Here is a 26,155-nt window from a genome sequence, read left to right on the forward strand (position 1 = left end):
AAATATCTATTTTTATAAAAAAGTATTTGAAGAAGAAATTGCATTTTCAGCTTTTTGTCACTTTTTTTTATTATCTTATTACGTTTTTGAGATGAGAAAAATGACGCAAATCGTGAACACGTATTGTTTCAAAACCTGTGTTAAACTGTAATTCTTGCAAATTCTAGACAAGTTTTGACATTAAGGACAGATATCACGTAGTTTTTGGAAACTAATTTAGCTAGGCAGTCACGTGACCACTGTCAAAATAACTGTGTTAAACTCAGAAACACGTTTTGTATCGAATACTGCAAGAAAACTTTTCTAAACTCTGATTTATGCAACTTTTGAGCACAGTTTGACAGTCAGTTGCTTGTCAAACCCACTTGGAGTGAGAAAATTACTGTTTTAAGTACATTTTTGGAATCCTTATTAAATTTCCTATCCAATAACCTGCAAAAACATTATAAAATTTGGTACAGTCAGGAAAAAAGGTGGTGTCAAAGTTTGAACTGCCAGAAACACAGTTTGAAAGAACAGTCAGGGACAAAAATTGTCTGTAAAACCCACTTGGAGTGAGAAAATGACAGTTTTAAGCACATTTTCGAAATCCTCATTAAATTCCCTTTCCAATAACATGAAAAAACACTACAAATTTGGTACAGTCAGGAAGAAAAGCGGTGTCCAAGTCAAAACTGACAGAAACACAGTTTGAAAGAACAGTCAGGGACAAAAAAGCTTGTAAAACCCACTTGGAGTGAGAAAATGACAGTTTCAAGCACATTTTCGAAATCCTCATTAAATTCCCTTTCCACTAACATGAAAAAACATTACAAATTTGGTACAGTCAGGAAGAAAAGTGGTGTCAAAATTTGAACTGCCAGAAACACAATTTGAAAGGACAGTCAGGGACAAAATTGTCTGTAAAGCCCACTTGGAGTGAGAAAATGACAGTTTTAAGCACATTTTTGGAATCCTCATTAAATTTCCTGTCCAATAACATGGAAAAACACTACAAAATCTAGTATAGTCAATGAGAAAAGCGGTGTCAAAGTTTGAACTGTCAGAAACACAGTTTGAAAGAACAGTCAAGGACAAAACAGCTTGTAAAACCCACTTGGAGTGAGAAAATGACAGTTTTAAGCACATTTTTGGAATCCTCATTAAATTTCCTTTCCAATAACATGAAAAAACACTACAAATTTGGTACAGTCAGGAAGAAAAGCGGTGTCCAAATCTAAACTGACAGAAACACAGTTTGAAAGAACAGTCAGGGGCAAAACAGCTTGTAAAACCCACTTGGAGTGAGAAAATGACAGTTTTAAGCACATTTTTGGAATCCTCATTAAATTTCCTATCCAATAACCTGCAAAAACACTACAAAATTGGTACAGTCAGGAAGAAAAGTGGTGTCAAAATTTGAACTGCCAGAAACACAATTTGAAAGGACAGTCAGGGACAAAATTGTCTGTAAAGCCCACTTGGAGTGAGAAAATGACAGTTTTAAGCACATTTTTGGAATCCTCATTCAATTTCCTTTCCAATAACATGAAAAAACACTACAAATTTGGTACAGTCAGGAAGAAAAGTGGTGTCAAAATTTGAACTGCCAGAAACACAATTTGAAAGGACAGTCAGGGACAAAATTGTCTGTAGAGCCCACTTGGAGTGAGAAAATGACAGTTTCAAGCACATTTTTGGAATCCTCATTAAATTTCCTATCCAATAACCTGCAAAAACACTACAAAATTGGTACAGTCAGGAAGAAAAGTGGTGTCAAAATTTGAACTGCCAGAAACACAATTTGAAAGGACAGTCAGGGACAAAATTGTCTGTAAAGCCCACTTGGAGTGAGAAAATGACAGTTTTAAGCACATTTTTGGAATCCTCATTAAATTTCTTTTCTAATAACATGAAAAAACACTACAAATTTGGAACAGTCAGGAAGAAAAGCGGTGTCCAAGTCTAAACTGACAGAAACATAGTTTGAAAGAACAGTCAGGGGCAAAACAGCTTGTAAAACCCACTTGTAGTGAGAAAATGACAGTTTTAAGCACATTTTTAGAATCCTCATTAAATTTCCTTTCCAATAACAAGAAAAAACACTACAAATTTGGAACAGTCAGGAAGAAAAGCGGTTTCCAAGTCTAAACTGACAGAAACACAGTTTGAAAGAACAGTCAGGGACAAAACAGCTTGTAAAACCCACTTGGAGTGAGAAAATGACTGTTTCAAGCACATTTTTGGAATCCTCATTAAATTTCTTATCCAATAACGTGAAAAAAACACTACATTTTGGTACAGCCACCGAGAAAAGCGATGTCAAAGTATGAACTGCCAGAATCCTCAAAGTATTTCTAATTTATCATTAATTTACTGGTAATTTACTGGTCAAATTCTCCTGGTAAACTAAAATATTTACTTTACCGGTAATTTACCCATCACTAGTTATAAATGGTTGTTAAAAAAAGCAAACTTACGTCGATTGTCGCATCAAATCATGGAAGGACCCGGCAGGATGCCAAAGTTGGTTCGAGCCCATCCTGATACCCACATCGTATTGGGTGTTTTCCTAAAATGCCTGCCAGTCAATAAAACGTTCAAATTCAGCATAACTACGTACTTTCAGCATTTTTCTCTCCTTTCCTAACGTTTTAAGCACATAACGGTAGTCCCTCGAGTATCGGTTCAGGAAATGAGTTAGACTGATCATACCGCTCTCAATAAATGCCCAGATAAACACGAGCCAGTGAACGGATTTTTGGAATAAACTGTATTCTCCTAAAAATAAACATATTTTGGGCAATACAATAAAGGATAGTTGTATAGGAAGGAGTTTGATAAAAATAAAAATGGGAAACTTACTAGGTGGCGCTATTTCACTAAGTTCCTCATCCTTGCTGGTGCTGGGTTGCGGATCTTCTTTAATGGTAACACTCTTAGATGTTGGTTCTTCCACCTAAATTACCAAATTAGCTTGAATATGCTTTGGTATTGATTTGAGGACACTTTACTTCAAAAGGCATTAAACTAAATAAAGCTGAGCTATTTACAATTAACTGCAGAAAGAGGGAGAGCAACTTACTTCTACTGCAGCTAAAAGAGAGTGACAAAACATTTTGACAGCAAATGCTACATGCAAGGGTTCAGCAATATACCATCAGTGTCACTAAACATTTTATCTACAAATAGTTCTTCCGGTCAAATAACGTCTTTCTTGACAGGTCTGGAATTATACAGGGTGGCATAGACTTGATAATCACATGTTTTTTACTATACCAAAGTATTTACGAAATAAAAAATCATTTTGTTACTTGAAGTTTGACTTGAAAAGTTGATAATTCTATCAAATTCACATTAAAAACCTGCAAATTGATTGAAAATTTGACCAAATCCACAATTTTCACATTTTTTTATTTCAAGCTGGATAATTGAGTAGAACAACAACTTGCAAACTTGATCAATAAGGCATTTTTAAGTGTTGACGTTTGAAACTTGATTTACCTGAAAATTGACTTGTTAATTTGACCATATAGCCCATTTTCACATTTTCTTTTATCAAGATGCAGAAATTGACTTGAAAACTTGACCAACAAGCCTTTTTCTAAGTTTTTACATTTTAAACTTAAAAATTGACTTGAAAAGTTGATTATTTGATGAAATTTACTTTTAAGACCAAATAATAGACATTTTCTTGTTTCAAGCTGGAGAATTGACTTAAAAACTTGATCAACAAGGCATTTTTAATGATGTGACATTTAAAACTTGAAAGGTTAATAATTGACTTAAAAATTTGGCTATAAAGTCAATTTTCATATTTTCTTGTTTCAAGCTGGAGAATTGACTTGAAAACTGGAATTTATCAAATTTACAACTTACTTTTACTCAAAACAGAAAAATGTGAGAGCTTGAAAACGTGAACAACAATAAAGCATTTAATTTTTTATAACTTGATATTTGAAACTTGAAAAGTTGATAATTTTTACATTTTCAAGTCAAACTTCATCAAAAAGGCATTATTCATGGTTTGTCATTTGGAAAGTTCCTCATTTTATGAAATTAACATTACAAACTGACTTGATAGTTTGATCCAACATACGATCATCATATTTTCTTGTTTCAAGTTGGAAAATTGATTTGAAAACTTGAGCAGTAAGGCATTTTTCCTGTTTTGATATTTGAAACTTAATAATTCACTTGAGAAGCTGATAATTTGACCAAATTTATATCACAAATCTGATAATTTGCTCAAACATACAATTTTCACATTTTCTTGTTTCAAACTGAAAAATTGACTTGAGAAGTTGATAATTTTATCACATTTACATTACAAACTTGAAGATTGACAGACTGGAAACTGTTCTGTTTTCTAGTCAAATGTTTTGAGATTTGCTACTTGAAAAGTTGATAATTTGACCAAATTTACTGGAATTCACTTTGAAACTTGATCAATAAAACGCTTTTCACGTAAAACTTGTTGATAATTTGAAATTTCTGTAACAAATCTAAAAATTGACAAACTTGACTAATAAAGCCTTTTTTAAACTTTGACATTTGAAAATTTGATGAAATTTACTTTTCAGACTTGATAATTTGACCATATATGTAGAAAATTTGTATATTTACTTGTTTCAAGCTGGAGAACTGAAGAACACCTTTAAAACTTGAAAAGTTGGTAAAATTTACATTAAAAATCTGAAAATTGACTTGAAAACTTGATAAACAAGGCATTTTTCGAGTTTCGACATTTGAAACTTGAAATTTGGCTTGAAAAGTTGATAATCTAACCAAATTTACTATACGAATCTGAAACTTGACTTAATCATTTGACCACAAAGGCAATTTGCATATTTTCTTGTTTCAGGCTGGTGAACTCACTTGGAAACTTGTTCAATAAAGCGTTTTTCACATTTTGTCATTGAAACTTGAAAAGTTGATACAATATTCATATTTTATTGTTTCAAGCTAGAGAATTGACTTAAAAATTCCATCAATAGCGCATTTTTCATGTTCTGACATTGAAAACTTGATAATTTGACCAAATATAGACAATTTTCTTGTTTCAAGCTCGAATAGTGAATTGAGACACTAAACGTTTTAGAAAATCCACCACCGAAGATCAAAACAACTAGAATCACTTCACCGGTTAACCCAAAGCTCTTGTGCTTTAGCAAGCGTTAGTTTTGGGTGCGCAATAAGCGAAAAAATAAATAAAAGCGCATCAACGACGTCATATTTTTTGGTAACTCACTGTCGGTGCGGGCAGAGGGGCAGACATGGTGGATCTGGCCGATTTTTTTCTAGCCAAAGGCACGCTCGAACGTCTTTTCATGCTTTTTCTTCGTTCACGCAACACTGTTGCCACGTCGGTTTTAAACGTTGCATTCAGAAACTATAAACCCACCAAAATCGTCAGTGACATAGTGAAATTCCACTTTGAGTGGTGTATTTTGTTTCACGAAATTCACCCAAATAAGGTAAGTGACATTGGTGTCCAAAAATTACAATTCCAAAACCCAAGTCTCTAACATGGTGTGAAATTGAAATAGTGATTTACCTAACAAGTGCGGAAAGTGGTACTTTTCCGCACGATAGTTAACGGGGAAGCATGGTACCGAAAATGTGTATAGAAGGTAAAAGTTGCACCCCAAACGTAACAATTTCAGACCTCTAACTTAAAACGTTCCTGAGATATTGAGCAAAAAACGTGAGTCAAATTTGACGCCCTCTAGCGGCTAAACAGGGCAACTTAGCCGTACCCGCCTGACGTCACCTGATAGCCCCATTTATTATCTTTCTTTTGTTATACGGTGATTTTATACAGGGTGTTTCAAATAAGCGAGTTATGGACGATTTTCTTGGAAAAGTGCATGGAAATTTAGTCAAAATTAAGGATTTTTTTGGGTCTACTATACTATGACGTTAGTGACAGTTGTCACGTGATTGAAGGACCTTATTTAGCTAGACGTCACGTGACAATTGGCAAAATAATTGTCAGAAATCACAGAAACACGTTTTATGTCAAATACTGTAAGGAAACGTTCCTAAACCCTGATTTTTGCAACTTTAGAGCATGGTTTGACAGTTTTGACGTTAGTGACAGTTGTCACGTGATTTTAGAACACTATTTAGCTAGACGTCACGTGACAATTGGCAAAATAACTGTCATAAATCTATGAAACGCGTTTTATATCAAAAACTGCAAGAAAACGTTTTTAAATCCAGATTTTTGCAACTTTTGAGCATGGTTTGACAGTTTTGACGTTAGTGACAGTTGTCACGTGATTGTAAGACACTATTTAGCTAGACGTCACGTGATAATTGTCAAAATAACTGTCAGAAATCTCAGTAGCACGTTTTATATCAAAAACTGCAAGAAAACGTTCCTAAACTCTGATTTTTGCAACTTTAAAGCATGGTTTGACAGTTTTGACATTAGTGACAGTTGTCACGTGATTGTAGAACACTACTTAGCTAGAGGGTCACGTGACAATTGGCAAAATAACTGTCATAAATCCCAGAAATACGTTTTATATCAAATACTGCAAGGAAACGTTCCTAAACTCTGATTTTTGCAACTTTAAAGCATGGTTTGGCAGTTTTGACATTAGTGACAGTTGTCACGTGATTGTAGAACACTACTTAGCTAGAGGGTCACGTGACAATTGGCAAAATAACTGTCATAAATTTCAGAAACACGTTTTATATCAAATACTGCAAGGAAACGTTCCTAAACTCTGATTTTTGCAACTTTAAAGCATGGTTTGACAGTTTTGACATTAGTGACAGTTGTCACGTGATTGTAGAACACTACTTAGCTAGACGGTCACGTGACAATTGGCAAAATAACTGTCATAAATCTCAGAAACGCGTTTTATATCAAATACTGCAAGAAAACGTTTTTAAATCCTGATTTTTGCAACTTTTGAGCATGGTTTGACAGTTTTGACGTTAATAACAGTTGTCACGTGATGGTAGAATACTATTTAGCTAGACGTCACGTGATAATTATCAAAATAACTGTCATAAATCTCAGAAACACGTTCTATATCAAATACTACAAGGAAACGTTTTTAAATCCTGATTTATGCAACTTTTGAGCATGGTTTGACAGTTTTGACGTTAATGACAGTTGTCACGTGATTGTAGAATACTATTTAGTTAGTTGGTCACGTGACAATTGGCAAAATAACTGTCATAAATCTCAGAAACACGTTTTATATCAAAAACTGCAAGAAAACGTTTTTAAATCCTGATTTTTGCAACTTTTGAGCATGGTTTGACAGTTTTGACGTTAGTGGCAGTTGTGACGTGATTGTAGGACACTATTTAGCTAGACGGTCACGTGACATTTGGCAAAATAACGCTCATAAATCTCAGAAACGCGTTTTATATCAAAGACTGCAAGAAAACGTTTTTAAATCCTGATTTTTGCAACTTTAGAGCATAGCTTGACAGTTTTGACGTTAGTGACAGTTGTCACGTGATTTAAGAAGACTGTTTAGACTGTTTTAAGCGCATTTTTAGATTCCTAATTAAATTTCCTATTCAACAAACTGAAAAAGTATATGAAAAGTTTCACAACCGACATAATGGCAATAACGTAATTAAAAACGGTAGATTATATACAAAAAAAACAGGGGAACGGTAGAAGAACTACAAAAACAGTAGATAAACCGTTTTAACGGTATGGGATGAGATTCTCTACTGGTCTGGACCATGAGAGATTGAATCTCTCATATTTCAGGCAGCCCACAATACACCCCAATCTCATGGCGAGATTCTCACGGTCGCCTTAAAAATACAGCCTCAGAAAAAGTTAAGTTTCTAAAAATTTAATAAAAAAAAAATAAAATAAAAATTAAAATAAAACTAAAAAAAAGAAAAAAAAAATAAAAAAAATAAAAATTAAAAAAAATTTAGTATCTTATTATTACTTTTTATATTTTTATTTTATTTAGTTTCTTAAATTTTTTTAATTTTTTTTCTGCCAGCAGTAATTTTTGTCGTTAATTGAATCAGCAATAACATTCAACTTCACCTAAGTTTGAATAAAATATGCTTAAAAAAAACTCATTTAAAATTAAATAACTAATTAAATAAGTACGAAAAAATATACTTACTTCGCCCATTGTAGGCATATCAGTCTGTTCGTCATCATCGCAAGTTTCTTCAGGAAGCAAATCCAGTTCATCATCATCAACATCATCGAACATGTAATAGTCGCCAGAACGGATAGCTGTGGATGAACATGGATTTAAGTAACTTTTCACAGTAATCTAGGGCGTACTACGCAAGAAAATTTCTGTTTAAACTTAAAAACAGTCATAATAAATGAATGTAAATTTTCTAGTTTCTACAAACGTAAATTCCACCATGTTTTAGCTTCCTACGTGCAAACAGATGTCATGGTGGCTTGATTGATTGTTGGTAATTATCATTTATTCAGCGTTTTGGTTGAAAACAGGAAAATTTTCCAAATAATTTGTTTAAACAGGAATTTTCTTCATGCATTTTTTACGTTTCAGGCGTGCAAATTAGAACTGGGTGTTAGACTACAAGTAAATTCTAGCAATAAGGAAGATTTTTATTGCATATTGCATTGCAAAATTCATGGCATTACTAGGTAAGTAGGTTGTAAGTGTACAGATACTTTTTTTTTAGATATTAGAAGAAGACATTACTATCTCTAGGACCATGCAGAGCATTGCTTTGAAAAAGCTATTTAAAACCAACTTAAATTTATCAAAAAAGTTAAAGAAGTAATTCAGAAAAACAAACAAAAATTAAGAAGAGTACGGAAATAATACGGATTTTCTGAACTTTTTTGTGAAAACGTTTTTTCAGCATTTTGTCCCTTTTCTTTACTATTTCATGTGTTGAAAATGGTAAGAAAACTGTGTTAGTGTGTAATGCAAATTTTGATATTTTTGACATTAGGGACGTGGTTTTTGGAGAATAATTTAGCTAGACAGTCACGTGACCGCTTTCAAAAATGTCAGAAACACTTCTCTAAATCCTGATTTTGAGCACAGTTTGACAATTTGATAGTCAGGGACAAAGCTGCTTGTCAAACCCACTTGGAGTGAGAAAATGACTGCAAACACGTTTTTGGAATTCTTATGCAATTTCCTATCCAACAATTTATAAAAACACTGCAAAATTTGGTACAGTCAGTGAAAAATGCAGTGTCAAAGTTTGAACTGTCAAAAACACAGTTTAAAAGGACAGTCAGGGACAAAATTGCCTATAAAAGCCACTTGAAGTGAGAAATAGACTGCTTTAAGCACATTTTTGGAATCCTTATTCAATTTCCTATCCAATAACCTAAAAAACGCTACAAAATTTGGTACAGTCAGTAAGAAAAGCGGTGTCAAAGTTTGAACTGCCAGAAACACAGTTTAAAAAGACAGTTAGGGACAAAATTGCTTGTAAAACCCAGTTGTAGTGAGAAAGTGACAGTTTTAATCACATTTTTGAATTCTCATGCAGTTTCCTATCCAATAACCTAAAAAACCCTACAGAATTTGGTACAGTCGGTGAGAAAAGCGGTGTTAAAGTTTGAACTGCCAGAAACACAGTTTAAAAGGACAGTCAGGGACAAAATTCCTTGTAAAAGCCACTTGGAGTGAGAAAATTACTGCTTTAAGCACATTTTTGGAATCCTTATTCAATTTCCTATCCAATAACCTAAAAAACGCTACAAAATTTGGTACAGTCAGTAAGAAAAGCGGTGTCAAAGTTTGAACTGCCAGAAACACAGTTTAAGAAGACAGTTAGGGACAAAATTGCTTGTAAAACCCAGTTGTAGTGAGAAAGTGACAGTTTTAATCACATTTTTGAATTCTCATGCAGTTTCCTATCCAATAACCTAAAAAAACCCTACAGAATTTGGTACAGTCGCTGAGAAAAGCGGTGTTAAAGTTTGAACTGCCAGAAACACAGTTTAAAAGGACAGTCAGGGACAAAATACTCATGCAATTTCCTATCCAATAACCTGAAAAAACACTATAAAATTTGGTACAGTCAGGTAGAAAAGCGGTGTCAAAGTAGGAACTGTCAGAAACACAGTTTAAAAGAACAGTCAGGGACAAAAAGGTCTGTCATACCCACTTGGAGTGAGAAAATGACTGTTTTAAGCACATTTTTGGAATCCTCATTAAATTTTCTATCCAATAACCTAAAAAACGCTACAAAATTTGGTACAGTCAGTAAGAAAAGCGGGGTCAAAGTTTGAACTGCCAGAAACACAGTTTGAAAGGACAGTCAGGGACATAATCGCCTATAAAAACCACTTGGAGTGAGAAAATGACTGCTTTAAGCACATTTTTGGAATCCTCACTCAATTTCCTATCCAATAACCTAAAACAACACTACAAAATTGGATACAGTCGGTGAGAAAAGCGGTGTCAAAACTTGAACTGCTAGAAACACAATTTAAAAGGACAGTCAGTGACAAAATTGCCTGTAAAAGCCACTTAGAGTGAGAAAATTACTGTTTTAAGCACATTTTTGGAATCCTCATGCAATTTCTTATCCGATAACCTAAAAAAACACTACAAAATTTGGTACAGTCGGTGAGAGAAGCGGTGTCAAAGTTTGAACTGCCAGAAACACAGTTTAAAAGGACAGTCAGGGAGAAAATTTCCTGTAAAACCCACTTGGAGTGAGAAAATGACTGCTTTAAGCACATTTTTGGAATCCTCATTCAATGTACTATCCAATAACCTAAAAAACACTACAAAATTTGGTACACTCAGTAACTACTCTAAATACTCTTCAAGGAATCCCAAAAATTGCCAGAAACAAGTATGCAAGTGTTTTAAACATTCCAAAAATTTTTAAAATTGGCAGAGACCTCTATAATTATGTTGGGGATGCCAGAGACCTGTAACTGTAAATACTACTGAAAGACTCTCAAAACTTGCCAGAAGCTTCCATAACCTTCCATATTTTTTTTTTTAAATTGACCAAAAGCCTTTAAATACTATTCAAAGCCTCCCAAAAATTACCAGAAACCTTTTGAGAATACTGGAGGTCTCTAAATACTACTGAAAGCCTCTCAAAAAACCTTTTTTAAAACTACTAAACCATTTAAAAACTTTGTATAAATATTTTAAACAAACAAACAATCAGATTTTAAAATGCCATTCGAATCACTTTATCTTAACACAATTTGTCAAGTTTGCACACTTTTTTTGTGGTCGTAATGTAGTAAAACAAAATAAAAGCATACAATTACAAAAAAAAACCTTCCTTAGAAAGATTGAGGCGACAAGCATTCAAGAAGAGAATGTAGTGTTAGTGATTATGTGTCATATGAACATACGGTGCAATTTACTAGTCAGTGGTAACTAAACGTGTTCTATAGTCTATCCGGCGAACCTACGGAGTAATAAAAGCGAAAATTAGACCCGCCCCGTCCATTAGTATTGGTCTATATCCGGTCCGTTTTACAATATAATATCTTCTTCTCTCTCTAATATAAGGGCTCATGTCTCGATTCACTTTTACGTACCTGTTTTACAGTGTAATGCGGGTCGACCAAAGTTGCCGTCCATCGAATTTTATTACTCCGTAGGTTCGCCGGATAGACTATAGTATATCAAGCAACAAGAAGCTAAACATAAAATACTAAAACCAATAATTCTTCAGATAATTAAAAACTACTACTTTTTATGCGGTTTTCTGACTACCTTTATCCCTTGAACCTCTATCAAGACTTCTAAATCGAATTAAAGAAATGAGTAAAAATATTCAGTGATACACAGAAATCACTAATCCTACGTTAAATCCAATACTTAAAAATAGCAAAAATGTCATTTACCCTCTTTAAAGGTTTTGGGTGGCTTTCTTCTATAGTTAGGCCTACGTTCTAAAACTGAATCTATAATAAAGAAACAGATAATATAGTAAGTAAATCATATGGGTAAATTTGCGAATTAACAATAAAATATGTATATTACACTGTACAGTGGTTGAAGTTGGACAAAAACTTTAATGTACAGGGTGATTGTTTATATTTTACTCAATAGCTTTGTTAAATCCTGACGGCATAGTTTAAATTGGCGAATTTGAAGTAATTTTCCTGAATCTGATGTGAAAAGCATTTACGTTGGTGTCTTCAAAATTACTGATTTTTTTTTTCAAAAATTGACAGTGATAAAAAAATTAGTTGTTTTGGCTTTTTCCGTCATTTTGACAACTTTTGAGTTACATTTTTAATGAAACGTCAAAAATAACACTGTTGACAGTTACAAAGTTAAAATGGCCAGTTTAAGTCAAAACAACAATTTTAATTTCTTTAAATTTGATAAGTTCTTAACTATATTTTTTTACTGTAATTTGGACAGCAACTTTTGACAGTTTTAACGTCAGAACGTGACTTTTGACAGATGGATTGACAGATTTTAACATTTTTTTATTGGCGGATTTTAGCAGCATTGTCAAAAAAAAAATTGGCTAAAATGACTGCAAAATAGTCCTGTAAGGCAGTTTTAGTAAAATGTTACTGTTTTTCAACGTTTGGGACTTGAAAATTGATTATAATGACTATAAACAGTAAGTCAAGTCAATTTTCATGTATTTGACTATTTTTGTAACGTTTTGACCTTAAAAATTGACTAAATTAACTGCAAATACTCCGTTGAATCAATTATCATAAAATTTTACTGTTTTAAAATCTGTTGACTTTGAAAATGTACTAAAATTCTTCCAAATAGTCCGATACGTCAAATGTTATGATACATGTCACTTTTTTAACGTTCTGACCTTGAAAATAGACTGATTAAGCCAGTTTTCATAAATTTTGACTGACTGTCAATATTTTTGCCATACAAATTGACTAGAACGACTAAGCATTGGTAATGGTAGGTGTGGATGGTGACAGATGTACTGCGACCTGATTAGATCTATTGTACCCCATCTTCTTCTGCTATCTCAAGGTTTCCTTGTTCATAGCAGCCCCTTAAGATGTAGTTCCTTTAGGAATTTCAGGATCTTCAGTGGGTCTGTTCGAGATATTTCTTCCACAGCCAGCTGGGGTAATCCCAGTGTGTTTAATCTTCTGTACAGCATAACACTCTAGCAAGATGAGGTGGGGTGTTTCTGGTTCTTCTCCGCAAAACCTGCAGGTACTGTCCTCTTCTAGGCCTAGCGTCCTTAGGTGTTCTCTGAGTCGACAATGACCCGTTAGAAACCCCGTTAATGCCTTGAGACTAATTTTGCTGAGGTTAATCAGTTTCTTCGATCTTGCTCGGTTAAAATTGGCCTGCCTCAGTCCTGGAAGTCTTTGTCAGTGAGTTGCTTTCAGTTCTTCTTCAGCTTTAAAGTACTTCCTGGACATATGCTTTTCCAATGCCGCAGAATGGTTCTGACTCGTCCTTTTCGTGCTGGTTCGTTACCCGCTACTCCAACGTGCCCCGGAACCCAGAGGAGAGTTACCTTGTTGTTCCTTCCTAGAACTTTCCTAGGCACAGAACCATCATTCTAAGTCGTTGAGGCGGATATTTCTCAAGAGTGCTGAAGTCTTGTTCTCCTGGTGAAAGGTACCACTGTGGTTTTTGATGAGTTGATTCTCAATCCCACTGATAAACACCGTCTTCTGGTGCTCTCTAGCTCCCTTTCTACGAGATCACAGAGGGTTCCTTCGAATTTGCCTTTGGCCATAATGACTATGTCCTCAGCATAGTCAAGACAAGTTACTCCGTTCCCGGTAAGAATTCCGAAAAGTTCGTCTACTACCAGACTCCACATTAAGAGTGATAAGACCCCTCCTTGTGGACATCCTCGTGACTTAGCATTGCTCGCTAAATCAATTTTCATGACATTTGTTCTAAACTGCACATAATCGTTAAGCATCTAGTGGGCGACATTGACGTTTAACGTCCAAACCAAATGTCGATTACTTTCAAAGATATCCTGGAAGGTCTGGAAAACTGTCAAAAATACCCTAATTTCAAAGCCAGCGACAAAATGGCGGCGGTTACAGCAAAACGGACACCAGATTCGTGTTCTCCATGCCAAAATTAGTTAAAACAGTCATCTTGACATGTCTAAATCCAATATGTCGGCGGTCAGTATAGTAGCCAAGAATAATCTTCATTTAGGCAAAATTTTGGAGCATTTTTCACAACAATTGCTATCTGATTTGCTTTTTTCAAGCACCGCATATGGACTCATCATATGATCGTAGGTAGCTAACGAATGGAGGTATCACGTGACGTTGAGCGGGCACTGCCAAGTTGCACCGTTCGGCCGCTAGAGAGCGTCAAACTTGATGAACTTTTTTCGGACATTTTTGTAAATATCTCGAAAAATAAAAAACTAGATTTTGACATATTTAAAGAGGTAACCCCATGAATTTGTAGGAAAAATATTTGGATTTTAAAATTCGTCTTCAACTTGTCTTTTTAGTTTAGTTTAATGGTACAAATGTGACGGAAAGACCTATTTCTAAACATGTCATTTTTTATGGGTGCCATGTCTTGAAAACTGTCAAAAATACCATAATTTCAAAGTTAGTGGCAAAATGGCGGCAGTTACAGCAAAACGGACACCAGATTCGTGTTTTCCATACCAAAATTAGCTGAAATAACCATCTTGACCAATGGTGAGGGTGAAATTTGAATTACACCCTGTATAGGAAAAATAGCGAAACTTTGCTACTTTAAACTATGCTGTCAAATAAAAATTAAGGGAGCTATTGAGTGAAATATACTGGGTGTCCCTGAAAGCTTAAATATGACGATATAGCCCAACTTACCTCCAAACGTCAATGATTTCGGAGATACGGGGTGTCAAAAGTTCAATTTTGTATTATTTTGTTTTCAAATAATTGGTGTATTGTCAGTGTTTAAATGTGTACATCAAGGTGTCGCCCTCTACATTTTACAAAGGAAAATGAGAGCGGATTTGAATTTTTCACACACACAAAACCCCTCTTAGACAAATTTTATGATATCAATTATTAAAAAAAACTTTTGACACTCTGTATCTCCAAAATTATCGATTATTGGACTGAGGTAAGTTGGGTTATATCGTCATATATTTATGCTCAGGGTACCTTGCAGGGACACCCTGTATATCACCACAGGGTGAGCAAATTTCGATGGTTTTATAGGAGATTATTTCCCTCATTGTACTAGCAGCCAATAAAATTCAGGAAACCTTTCTACTTCGACCAATGAGAGCCGTTGTACATATACTAATTAAATCCCTAGCTACTAACCTAACCTAATCTGAGCAAAATTTGCTCACCCTGTACACAAAAAAATAGCATACAAGAGGGATAAATTTAAAATAATTTGCAGTCTATTACGATAAGCATTGCATGGGAAAACTATGAGACAAACCCCCATTTGCACTGTCGTATAGTAAAGCTTAAGGGGATCGGTAAAGACTTAAGAAGACACGCCCTGCGAGAGGCTTAACGTGAAAGCTGGAGGAAGTGTTTCAGTGGCATCACTGAAATGCCTGTAGAAACGCGCCTCTGCAAGCTTTTGACAAAAGAGCCTAAAGCCAGGATTGGAGCACTTGTCCGCCTTGAAGGAGGCTTCACAACATCAGCAGAAGAAACGATGGAGCTTCTGCTTCACATGCACTTTCCTGAGTCTCATAAAAACTCACAACCCACGATTATTTTGAGCATTCGAGAGAGTGATTTGGTCCGTTATAACTTTCCCCCTTACAAATCGCCGGGTAAAGATGGCATATGTCCGGCATTACTTCAGCAAGGTGTGAGCACGCTGGCACCGCTTCTTGTCCGGATCTTTCGTGCATTCCTGGCAAGAAGCTTCGTACCTTCATTGTGGAGGGAGGTCATTGTGCTGTTTATTCCTAAGGTAAGTCGCTCAGACTACACAAACCCAAAAGCTTTCAGACCGATAAGTCTAACAAGCTTTCTACTGAAAGCTTTAGAGTCGACCGCTACCTGATGAACATCAATATGCTTATCAGAGCTGCAAGTCAACGAAAACCGCTCTGCATCAGCTAACACGCAGAATAGAAGGAGCTCTCATCAGAAGGAGCATTCGACAATCCTCCCTTCAATGTCATTTATGAGCTCTCGCAGCATTCAAGCAGAAATGCACGGAGATCGGTCCATGGTGGTTGCCGCAAGGGGCTGTCCTCAGGAAGGAGTACTCTATGCAGACGACATAGTTATTGTCTGTAACGAAACTGAATGGTCGGTAACTGGTGCGACCTAGTCGGGCTAAGAGCAACAACCCGGCAAAAGCACAGCTTATGCTCTTCAGCACAAAGCGGGACCAAAGAATACGACCAGAGATAATTTTCGCTGGTGTAACAATAAACTACAGTTAGTCGATTAAGTACCTGCACGCTAAATTGTCATGGCGGGAGCCTGTAAAATCAGGAAAGCTTCTTTTGCACTGTGGACTTGCAGGAGGGCTTGCTGTGGCACCTGGGGATTACAACCGAAGATTGTCCACTGGCTCTTGTGTGGTGGGCAAGTGACGTGCGCACACAATTAGATAGATTACAAAGGCTCGCAATCACTGAAGTGTTGCTCAACTTCGTGCCTGTGGACCTTCACAGAAAAATGGAAGCCATAAAGGGCCGCACATAGGCTGCGCACTATGGATCAATTACAAGTTTGCACGTATGGACACTCTTGTATATGGGACTGGGCCACTACTTCTTATGAGTAGTGACCATATGCCTAGAAGGCTACAGCCCTCAAACTTCCTCAAGGATGTAATTACCGAGCGGGAGGAGTGGGAGCTTGGAGCTGTCCCGGGGGTCGCTCGCGATGGTTCCAACTGGTTTACGGATACATCCAGCAGGGAGGGATTGACGGGGGCAGGTGTCTACGTTGAGACAGACCAAACAGCAAAGCACTTTGCATTGAGTACACACGCAGGTACTTGCGATCCTGTATTGTGCGCTAGAACTACTATCGGACCCGCTACAGGAAGACACAATCAACATTTGTTCTGACAGCCGAGCTGCCATCATGGCAATCAGTGCTGAGATAGTGCACTTGTTGGTTCTGAAGTGCAAAACAACCCTACGTCTCGTGTGGGTTCTGGGACATGCTGCTATTCCGGCAAATGTAGAGGCGGATCGACTGGCAAAACTGGGATCTCGGACAGTGCCTGTTGATCCAGAGCCGACTGTGGGGATCGCCATTAGCAGGGTGATCCAGTCGCTAAAATCTTTAGTCCAGCAGCTGTTTTAAGAACGCTGGGACTCATAGGTATGAGACAGGCCAAAGAACTCATCAATGGCCCCTCAGCAGCCAAAAATATGAAATACCTGCTGGAACTAAGCATAGAGAACTTAAGCACGGTGACCTACTGACTGGCCACTGCCAGCTGAGACGGCATCAGTACTTGATGGGTATAACCGAGAATCCTACTTGTCGAGGATGCTTGGAAGAGGAAGAATCGGCAGGACACATCTTAATGTGGTGTTCAGCCTTCACTCGTTCGCGGACAACACTCCTGGGAAAGTCAATAATGACGCCCAGGACAATCAAGGAGCAAGACCTAGATTGTGAATGATGTCATTTGTCTACTTCTTCTCTAAGACGTTTTGCTTTACCGATACCCTTAAGTTGTGTGTGGGTGTGGGTCAGACTGTACGGCAGTACAGGTGAAAAAAGTCACACTCTAAACCACTCTTAACTTAAGCTTTGCTTAAAGGACGACAGTGCATATGGCGGAAAGACACTTTTACATAAAGTAGTTGAAACCCAGTCAGTAATGCTTTCCGTAACGACCAATCATTACATTAAAATTACTGTAAAAGCCAATATACGCAATTTTCAGCTACGAATAATAAAAATTACACTCGTGATGGCTGAAATGTGATCGGGTGGAGTACGAAATCACGCTCTGTCTCGGCGTGACCAAACTTCCTTGCATCCAAGGCGGGCCCAAACTGCACTGTCTTTGAACCGTCGGTGGTTCGCTGACTGCTTCGGCGTAAGGTGGCGCCTCGTCGTAAGGTGGCGGAGAAAATACCGGAAAACTGTCATCGGGCGAAGGAGGACGAGGATTTAACTCAGAATTCGGTGGAGAAGAAAAGGAGATTCTTTGAGGTTCCAGATAACCCTCAAGGGACACGGTCATAACGGCTGAATACGGGGAGGGAGGAGCTTGTGGTTGGATAGTGGAGGAACGCGGGGTGAGGGGTGCGATTTCCTCGTCTTCTTCTTCGATAGGGGTATGATACCCGGTACGATTTGAACCTTGCGACGTTGCCGACATACAAGACGATTCTGATGATGCTCGAGCGAGGGGAGGTTTAGCTAAATGTTAAAATGGACATGTTACGCTAGAAAGTTAATAAAGTTTATTAGACGAGCGATTTTGTAAAGCAGAATTATTCAATTTATGTAGATGGCATTGAGAGACAAAAATCTATGAAAATCTCACATCGTTTCTCAAATATTTTGTGTATACTTTGCGCTTGCTGCTATAATCACGGTGTTATATTAGATTAAGAGATAATGTAAGTCAGTATTTTATATTTCTTATTACCATTCATTGCCTTTAGTATGCAGAAATAAGGAATGTTATACAAGGTGTCTCTGTATTGGTTCAAAAAGAGAGTTTTATCCAAAAAATACAGTGTCCGAGTTTTTTTTTTCTTCTACTTACAAAAATAAGCCTAGGTTGCTATACAGGGTGGTCCAGTACATCACGTTTGTTAAAAGTGTCCAGAGGCGTAGATGCTGGAAGACGGTTTTCAGTTTTCCGCCTTACTTTCTACGTCACTGGATATTTTTCAAAAATGACAGTTTCTTTTAAGTTCCTTGTTCAGGTTGAAAAAGAAAATATCTAATAAAACTCTGATTTGAAACTTTGTTTCCTTTGTTAACCTAACCTAACTTAAAAATTGTCTTAAAAACAGTGAAAACTGACTTGAGAAGCTTAAAAAATGTGTTTGTAGCCAGACTTTAGTCTCGAAAATTGACTTAGAAACGAGAAAATTAACTTAAGAAGCTTACAAAATGTCTGTGTTGTTAGTTTTCAAAGTTTCCGGACAATGTGAACGACTTTAGTCTCGAAAATTGACTTGAAAACCAGTAAATTAACTTAAAAAGCTTACAAAATGTCTGTGTTGTTAGTTTTCAAAGTTTCCGGACAAATTCAAAGACTTTAGTCTCGAAAATTGACTTAGAAACCAGTAAATTAACTTAAAAAGCTTACAAAATGTCTGTGTTGTTAGTTTTCAATGTTTCCGGACAAATTGAACGACTTTAGTCTCGAAAATTGACTTAGAAACAAGTAAATTAACTTAAGAAGCTTACACAATTTCTGTGTAGCCAGTTTTCAAAGTTTCCGGACAAATTGAACGACTTTAGTCTCGAAAATTGACTTGAAAACCAGTAAATTAACTTAAAAAGCTTACAAAATGTCTATGTTGTTAGGTTTCAAAGTTTCCGGACCAATTGAAAGACTTTAGTCTCTAAAATTGACTTAGAAACCAGTAAATTAATTTAAAAAGTTTACAAAATTTCTTTGTAGCCAGTTTTCAAAGTTTCCGGACAAATTGAACGACTTTAGTCTCTAAAATTGACTTAGAAACCAGTAAATTAACTTAAGAAGCTTACAAAATGTCTTTGCAGCCAGTTTTCAAAGTTTCCGGACAAACTCAACGACTTTAGTCTCAAAAATTGACTTGAAAACCAGTAAATTAACTTAAAAAGCTTACAAAATGTCTTTGCAGCCAGTTTTCAAAGTTTCCGGACAAATTGAACGACTTTAGTCTCAAAAATTGACTTGAAAACCAGTAAATTAACTTAAAAAGCTTACAAAATTTCTTTGTAGCTAGTTTTCAAAGTTTCCGGACAAATTGAACGACTTTAGTCTCAAAAATTGACTTGAAAACCAGTAAATTAACTTAAAAAGCTTACAAAATTTCTTTGTAGCTAGTTTTCAAAGTTTCCGGACAAATTGAACGACTTTAGTCTCTAAAATTGACTTAGAAACCAGTAAATTAACTTAAGAAGCTTACAAAATGTCTGTGTAGCCAGTTTTCAAAGTTTCCAGACAAACTGAAAGACTTTAGTCTCTAAAATTTACTTGAAAACCAGTAAATTAACTTAAAAAGCTTATAAAATGTCTATGTTGTTAGTTTTCAAAGTTTCCGGACCAATTGAAAGACTTTAGTCTCTAAAATTTACTTAGAAACCAGTAAATTAACTTAAAAAGTTCACAAAATTTCTTTGTAGCCAGTTTTCAAAGTTTCCGGACAAATTGAGCGACTTTAGTCTCTAAAATTAACTTAGAAACCAGTAAATTAACTTAAGAAGCTTACAAAATGTCTGTGTAGCCAGTTTTCAAAGTTTCCGGACAAACTGAAAGACTTTAGTCACTAAAATTGACTTGAAAACCAGTAAATTAACTTAAAAAGCTTACAAAATGTCTTTGCAGCCAGTTTTCTAAGTTTCCGTACAAATTGAACGACTTTAGTCTCGAAAATTGACTTGAAAACCAGTAAATTAACTTAAAAAGCTTACAAAATGTCTGTGTTGTTAGTTTTCAAAGTTTCCGGACAAATTGAACGACTTTAGTCTCGAAAATTGACTTAGAAACAAGTAAATTAACTTAAGAAGCTTACAAAATGTCTGTGTAGCCAGTTTTCAAAGTTTCCGGACAAATTGAAAGACTTTAGTCTCGAAAATTGACTTGAAAACCAGTAAATTAACTTAAAAAGCTTACAAAATGTCTTTGCAGCCAGTTTTCTAAGTTTCCGTACAAATTGAACGACTTTAGTCTCGAAAATTGACTTGAAAACCAGTAAATTAACTTAAAAAGCTTACAAAATGTCTGTGTTGTTAGTTTTCAAAGTTTCCGGACAAATTCAAAGACTTTAGTCTCGAAAGTTGACTTAGAAACCAGTAAATTAACTTAAAAAGCTTACAAAATGTCTGTGTTGTTAGTTTTCAAAGTTTCCGGACAAATTCAAAGACTTTAGTCTCGAAAATTGACTTAGAAACCAGTAAATTAACTTAAAAAGCTTACAAAATGTCTGTGTTGTTAGTTTTCAAAGTTTCCGGACAAATTGAACGACTTTAGTCTCGAAAATTGACTTGAAAACCAGTAAATTAACTTAAAAAGCTTACAAAATGTCTGTGTTGTTAGTTTTCAAAGTTTCCGGACAAATTCAAAGACTTTAGTCTCGAAAATTGACTTGAAAACCAGTAAATTAACTTAAAAAGCTTACAAAATGTCTGTGTTGTTAGTTTTCAAAGTTTCCGGACAAATTGAACGACTTTAGTCTCTAAAATTGACTTGAAAACCAGTAAATTAACTTAAAAAGCTTACAAAATGTCTTTGCAGCCAGTTATCTAAGTTTCCGTACAAATTGAACGACTTTAGTCTCGAAAATTGACTTGAAAACCAGTAAATTAACTTAAAAAGCTTACAAAATGTCTGTGTTGTTAGTTTTCAAAGTTTCCGGACAAATTCAAAGACTTTAGTCTCGAAAATTGACTTAGAAACCAGTAAATTAACTTAAAAAGCTTACAAAATGTCTGTGTTGTTAGTTTTCAAAGTTTCCGGACAAATTGAACGACTTTAGTCTCTAAAATTGACTTGAAAACCAGTAAATTAACTTAAAAAGCTTACAAAATGTCTTTGCAGCCAGTTTTCTAAGTTTCCGTACAAATTGAACGACTTTAGTCTCGAAAATTGACTTGAAAACCAGTAAATTAACTTAAAAAGCTTACAAAATGTCTGTGTTGTTAGTTTTCAAAGTTTCCGGACAAATTCAAAGACTTTAGTCTCGAAAATTGACTTGAAAACCAGTAAATTAACTTAAAAAGCTTACAAAATGTCTGTGTTGTTAGTTTTCAAAGTTTCCGGACAAATTGAACGACTTTAGTCTCTAAAATTGACTTGAAAACCAGTAAATTAACTTAAAAAGCTTACAAAATGTCTTTGCAGCCAGTTTTCTAAGTTTCCGTACAAATTGAACGACTTTAGTTTCGAAAATTGACTTGAAAACCAGTAAATTAACTTAAAAAGCTTACAAAATGTCTGTGTTGTTAGTTTTCTAAGTTTTCGGACAAATTGAAAGACAAAGTTCAATATTTTAGTCTTGAAAATAGACTTTTACAAGGATATTGACATTAAGTTTATGAAAATTGACTTGAAGACTAACTTTTCAACTATTTTTAGTATTTTAACACTGTTTTCAGCTTGGAAAATCGAGTTTCAAGACTATCTTCACCAAGTTTTTGACATCGAGTCTACGACTATTTATAATAGTAAAAGTCTCAGACTTTTTAGTAATGCAATTATGAAATCTTGCAGTGCTACGATATTAGTCTTGAAAACTAATTTTTACAAATAAATAAGTCCAAAAATTGAATTTGGACTCTTTTCAGTATTTAATTAAATTCTAAACTCGTTTCAGCCTAGAAAATTGGATTGTCCACCAATTTCTGGACTAAAGAATGTTCTAAAATTATCCCAACTATCAAATGCACTGAGTTTAAAATGAAGAAATTTGCACCCTGTATATCGGTGAAGAAGTCGCTGTAAGTCAAAATGAAATCCTGGCTAAAGCATTTCAGACATTCAGTCCGTTAAAATTTGCTAAAAATTACACTGTAATCGATCTCTTCCGTGAGCAATTTACCCTAAAAAACTTGAAGAAATTCTGAAACATTTTTCCTTACAACAATGCCATTTACATAAAATATAATTCGTTTACAAGCCTTTTACTTTACTTAAAACGTCAATACGAATTGCGAGACAACATCAGCTAATTGAAGCGTTAAGAGAGTGAATCATAATATTTCACGTGATACGACACATTCACCTCCACCTTTAGGTAAACTGCTTTGAAAGAATACCTGCCTTAGGTTAAGTAAAACAAATTAATAAATGTTAAAACAATTAGGAACACCCCGTGGATTAAGTTCCTAATTTTCCACAACAACAGTACCGAAGAGAATATTCAAATATCTTTCGAAAAAATTACTGTTAATTAAAGCAATATCACCTTGAATCTTTTGCTGATTCGCCTTGATGCGATCCATTTTGATTTTGATCTTTTCGAGAATCCGTCGCTCATTTTCCACCTGCTCGTCCATACGTTTCGCTCTCATTTCCTCGATTAATTCGGCTCCTGTACAAAAGAAAAATGAAATAACTTTGTACAGCTTATCTTAAATTCGATGGTTTTACGGGATATCTCCAAAACTAGCAAAGTGGTTTTAGTGATTTTTGTGAAACGAATGATAGAGCATTTCTGAGTGTAGGTGTGAAGATTTTTGTATTATTTCGGTGATCTAGAGGCTGCATTTGTTTTAAAGATTTCTTTTCGCAGCTCAGAAACACCAAAATATCACCAGTGTCTTTCAAACTGTCTTCTGAGTCTGGACCGTATTACGAGAGGTTCTCAGACGGTTCTTGCAGGTCAGAAACACTAAAATGACTGATTAGTAGACTCTGATCCTTTAAAATGTCACCAAAATTTTGAAAACTGTTTTCAGTTCCTTGGATTCTCAAGATAAAGAGAAAAATTGGTTACGTCTGACGCCCTCTAGCGGCCAAACGGTTGAACCTACCAACCCGCGTGGTCATATCTTTAGGAAGCCCATTTAATTGCCAATCTAGTGACGTACAAAAGTTTATGTAGTGTGGACCAAATAAGCGAGTTATTTGCGATTGAACGAAACACTGCACTGAAAAAAGTGGAAAATAAGTTTATCAATCTTGACGCCCTCTAGCGGTTCAACCAATAAATCAACAAGTGTCAGCGTTCTGTCAATGTTTAAAGGTCTTTAATAGTATTTCCAGGCTTCTGTGGCAATTTTACTTGACTTTTTTTGAATTATCTAGAGACATCTGGCCATTTTAGAAAATTCTTGGAAGGTTTAGGACATAATGTAAAGGATTCTGATAATTTTAAAAGAGTTTCTATGATATTTAGAGATTTATGTCAATTTTACAACATTTTTGGAACGTTTAGGACATAATGTAAAGGCCTCTGGCAATTTTAGATAATTTTTGGAAGGTTTAAGCCACTTGTAGAAGCTTCTGAGAATTTTAAGAGAGTTTCTGTGCTATTTGGAGGCTTCTGGTAAATTTAGAACATTTTTGAAAGGTTAAGGACATTTGTAGAGGGCTCTGACAGTTTTAGATAATTCTTGGAAAGTTTAGGACACTTGTAGAAGCTTCTGAGAATTTTAAGAGAGGTTCTGTGCTATTTAGTGGCTTCTGGTAAATTTAGAACATTTTTGAAAGGTTAAGGACATTTGTAAAGGGCTCTGACAATTTCAGATAATTCTTGGAAAGTTTAGGACACTTGTAGAAACTTCTGACCATTTTAAGAAGGTTTCTGTGCTATTTAGAGGCTTCTGGCAAATTTAGAACATTTTTGAAAGGTTAAGGACATTTCTTGAGGGCTCTGAAATGTTTGAGAAAGTTTCTGTGCTATTTAGAGGCTTCTGACAAGTTTAGAACATTTTTAAAAGGTTAAAGACATTTGTAGAGGGTTCTGACAATTTTAAGAAGGTTTCTGGGCTATTTAGAGGCCTCTGGTAATTTAAAAAAATATATTTGAAAGGTTAAGAACATTTGTAGAGGATTCTGAAATGTTTGAGAAAGTTTCTGTGCTATTTAGAGGCTTCTAACAAATGTAGAACATTTTTAAAAAGTTAAAGACATTTGTAGATTGTTCTGACAATTTTAAGAAGGTTTCTGGGCTATTTAGAGGCCTCTGGTAATTTAAAAAAATATATTTGAAAGGTTAAGAACATTTGTAGAGGATTCTGAAATGTTTGAGAAAGTTTCTGTGCTATTTAGAGGCTTCTAACAAATGTAGAACATTTTTAAAAAGTTAAAGACATTTGTAGATTGTTCTGACAATTTTAAGAAGGTTTCTGGGCTATTTAGAGGCCTCTGGTAATTTAAAAAAATATATTTGAAAGGTTAAGAACATTTGTAGAGGATTCTGAAATGTTTGAGAAAGTTTCTGTGCTATTTAGAGGCTTCTAACAAATTTAGAACATTTTTAAAAGGTTAAAGACATTTGTAGATGGTTCTGACAATTTTAAGAAGGTTTCTGGGCTATTTAGAGGCCTCTGGTAATTTAAAAAAAATATTTGAAAGGTTAAGAACATTTGTAGAGGATTCTGAAATGTTTGAGAAAGTTTCTGTGCTATTTAGAGGCTTCTAACAAATGTAGAACATTTTTAAAAAGTTAAAGACATTTGTAGATTGTTCTGACAATTTTAAGAAGGTTTCTGGGCTATTTAGAGGCCTCTGGTAATTTAAAAAAATATATTTGAAAGGTTAAGAACATTTGTAGAGGATTCTGAAATGTTTGAGAAAGTTTCTGTGCTATTTAGAGGCTTCTAACAAATTTAGAACATTTTTAAAAGGTTAAAGACATTTGTAGATGGTTCTGACAATTTTAAGAAGGTTTCTGGGCTATTTAGAGGCCTCTGGTAATTTAAAAAAAATATTTGAAAGGTTAAGAACATTTGTAGAGGATTCTGAAATGTTTGAGAAAGTTTCTGTGCTATTTAGAGGCTTCTAACAAATTTAGAACATTTTTAAAAGGTTAAAGACATTTGTAGATGGTTCTGACAATTTTAAGAAGGTTTCTGGGCTATTTAGAGGCCTCTGGTAATTTTAAAAAAAATATTTGAAAGGTTAAGAACATTTGTAGAGGATTCTGAAATGTTTGAGAAAGTTTCTGTGCTATTTAGAGGCGTCTGGCAAATTTAGAACATTTTTGAAAGGTTAAGGACATTTGTAAAGGACTCTGACAGTTTTAGATCATTCTTGGAAAGTTTAGGACACTTGTAGAAGCTTCTGAGAGTTTTAAGAGAGTTTCTGTGCTATTTAGAGGCTTCTGGTAATCTTAGATGTTCAAAAAAGTGTATAAGAGGAAAGTTGTAGGGAATTTCACCCTTTACCAGATTGCATTAGAGCAATTTTGTCCTAAATGACCCCAGGGAAATATTTCCGAAAACATCAAACCAAGTTTAACCAGGCGTTACACGGTTATTTGAAAAATATCAGAAAAGTGTACGAGGAGAAAGTTGAAGGAAATTTCATCCTTAACAAAATTGGATTAGGGCACTTTAGCCCTCAAGGGCCTCCTAAGGGAGATATTCCTTGAAAACTTTGTCAAAGCACAAATTTGTTTTAAAAGTCCCTATTTAGCTAACAAGTTCGGAAAG

General features: G+C 35.1%; 2 protein-coding genes across 14 annotated transcripts in view; both read right to left on the minus strand.

The window, feature by feature from the left end:
- The window catches only part of Piezo (piezo type mechanosensitive ion channel component), a 127,251-nt gene that overhangs the window by 49,867 nt on the left and 51,229 nt on the right, over positions 1 to 26,155 (minus strand). For 10 of the 13 annotated variants that reach the window (XR_014179356.1, XM_081987342.1, XM_081987350.1 and 7 more), the window contains 7 exons: positions 22,963 to 23,088; positions 11,807 to 11,866; positions 8,103 to 8,218; positions 5,231 to 5,371; positions 2,845 to 2,938; positions 2,603 to 2,760; positions 2,460 to 2,551 (listed from right to left, as the gene is read on the minus strand). Coding sequence is in view for 12 of the 13 variants with exons in the window: in XM_081987342.1 (XP_081843468.1) it covers positions 2,460 to 2,551; positions 2,603 to 2,760; positions 2,845 to 2,938; positions 5,231 to 5,371; positions 8,103 to 8,218; positions 11,807 to 11,866; positions 22,963 to 23,088 (787 nt within the window). In the remaining variant the exon portion in view is untranslated. The remainder of the gene's footprint in view (positions 1 to 2,459; positions 2,552 to 2,602; positions 2,761 to 2,844; positions 2,939 to 5,230; positions 5,372 to 8,102; positions 8,219 to 11,806; positions 11,867 to 22,962; positions 23,089 to 26,155) is intronic. The other 3 variants (XM_081987344.1, XM_081987349.1, XM_081987352.1) reach the window with 3 other exon arrangements.
- LOC145734168 (uncharacterized) lies at positions 16,103 to 18,981 on the minus strand. The gene has a single exon (XM_081987354.1). It carries the CDS (start codon positions 18,210 to 18,212, stop codon positions 17,772 to 17,774), a length of 441 nt encoding a protein of 146 aa, XP_081843480.1. The 5' UTR covers positions 18,213 to 18,981; the 3' UTR covers positions 16,103 to 17,771.

This window comes from Ips typographus, linkage group LG9 (genome assembly GCF_016097725.1).
Source record: "Ips typographus isolate SLU linkage group LG9, UJ_Ityp_2.0, whole genome shotgun sequence".
Classification (NCBI taxonomy): Eukaryota; Metazoa; Arthropoda; class Insecta; order Coleoptera; family Curculionidae; genus Ips; species Ips typographus.

Bases quoted from the DNA above. Each gene is read 5' to 3' on its own strand.
- LOC145734168 (XM_081987354.1), bottom strand. From the start codon at position 18,212: ATGTCGGCAACGTCGCAAGGTTCAAATCGTACCGGGTATCATACCCCT.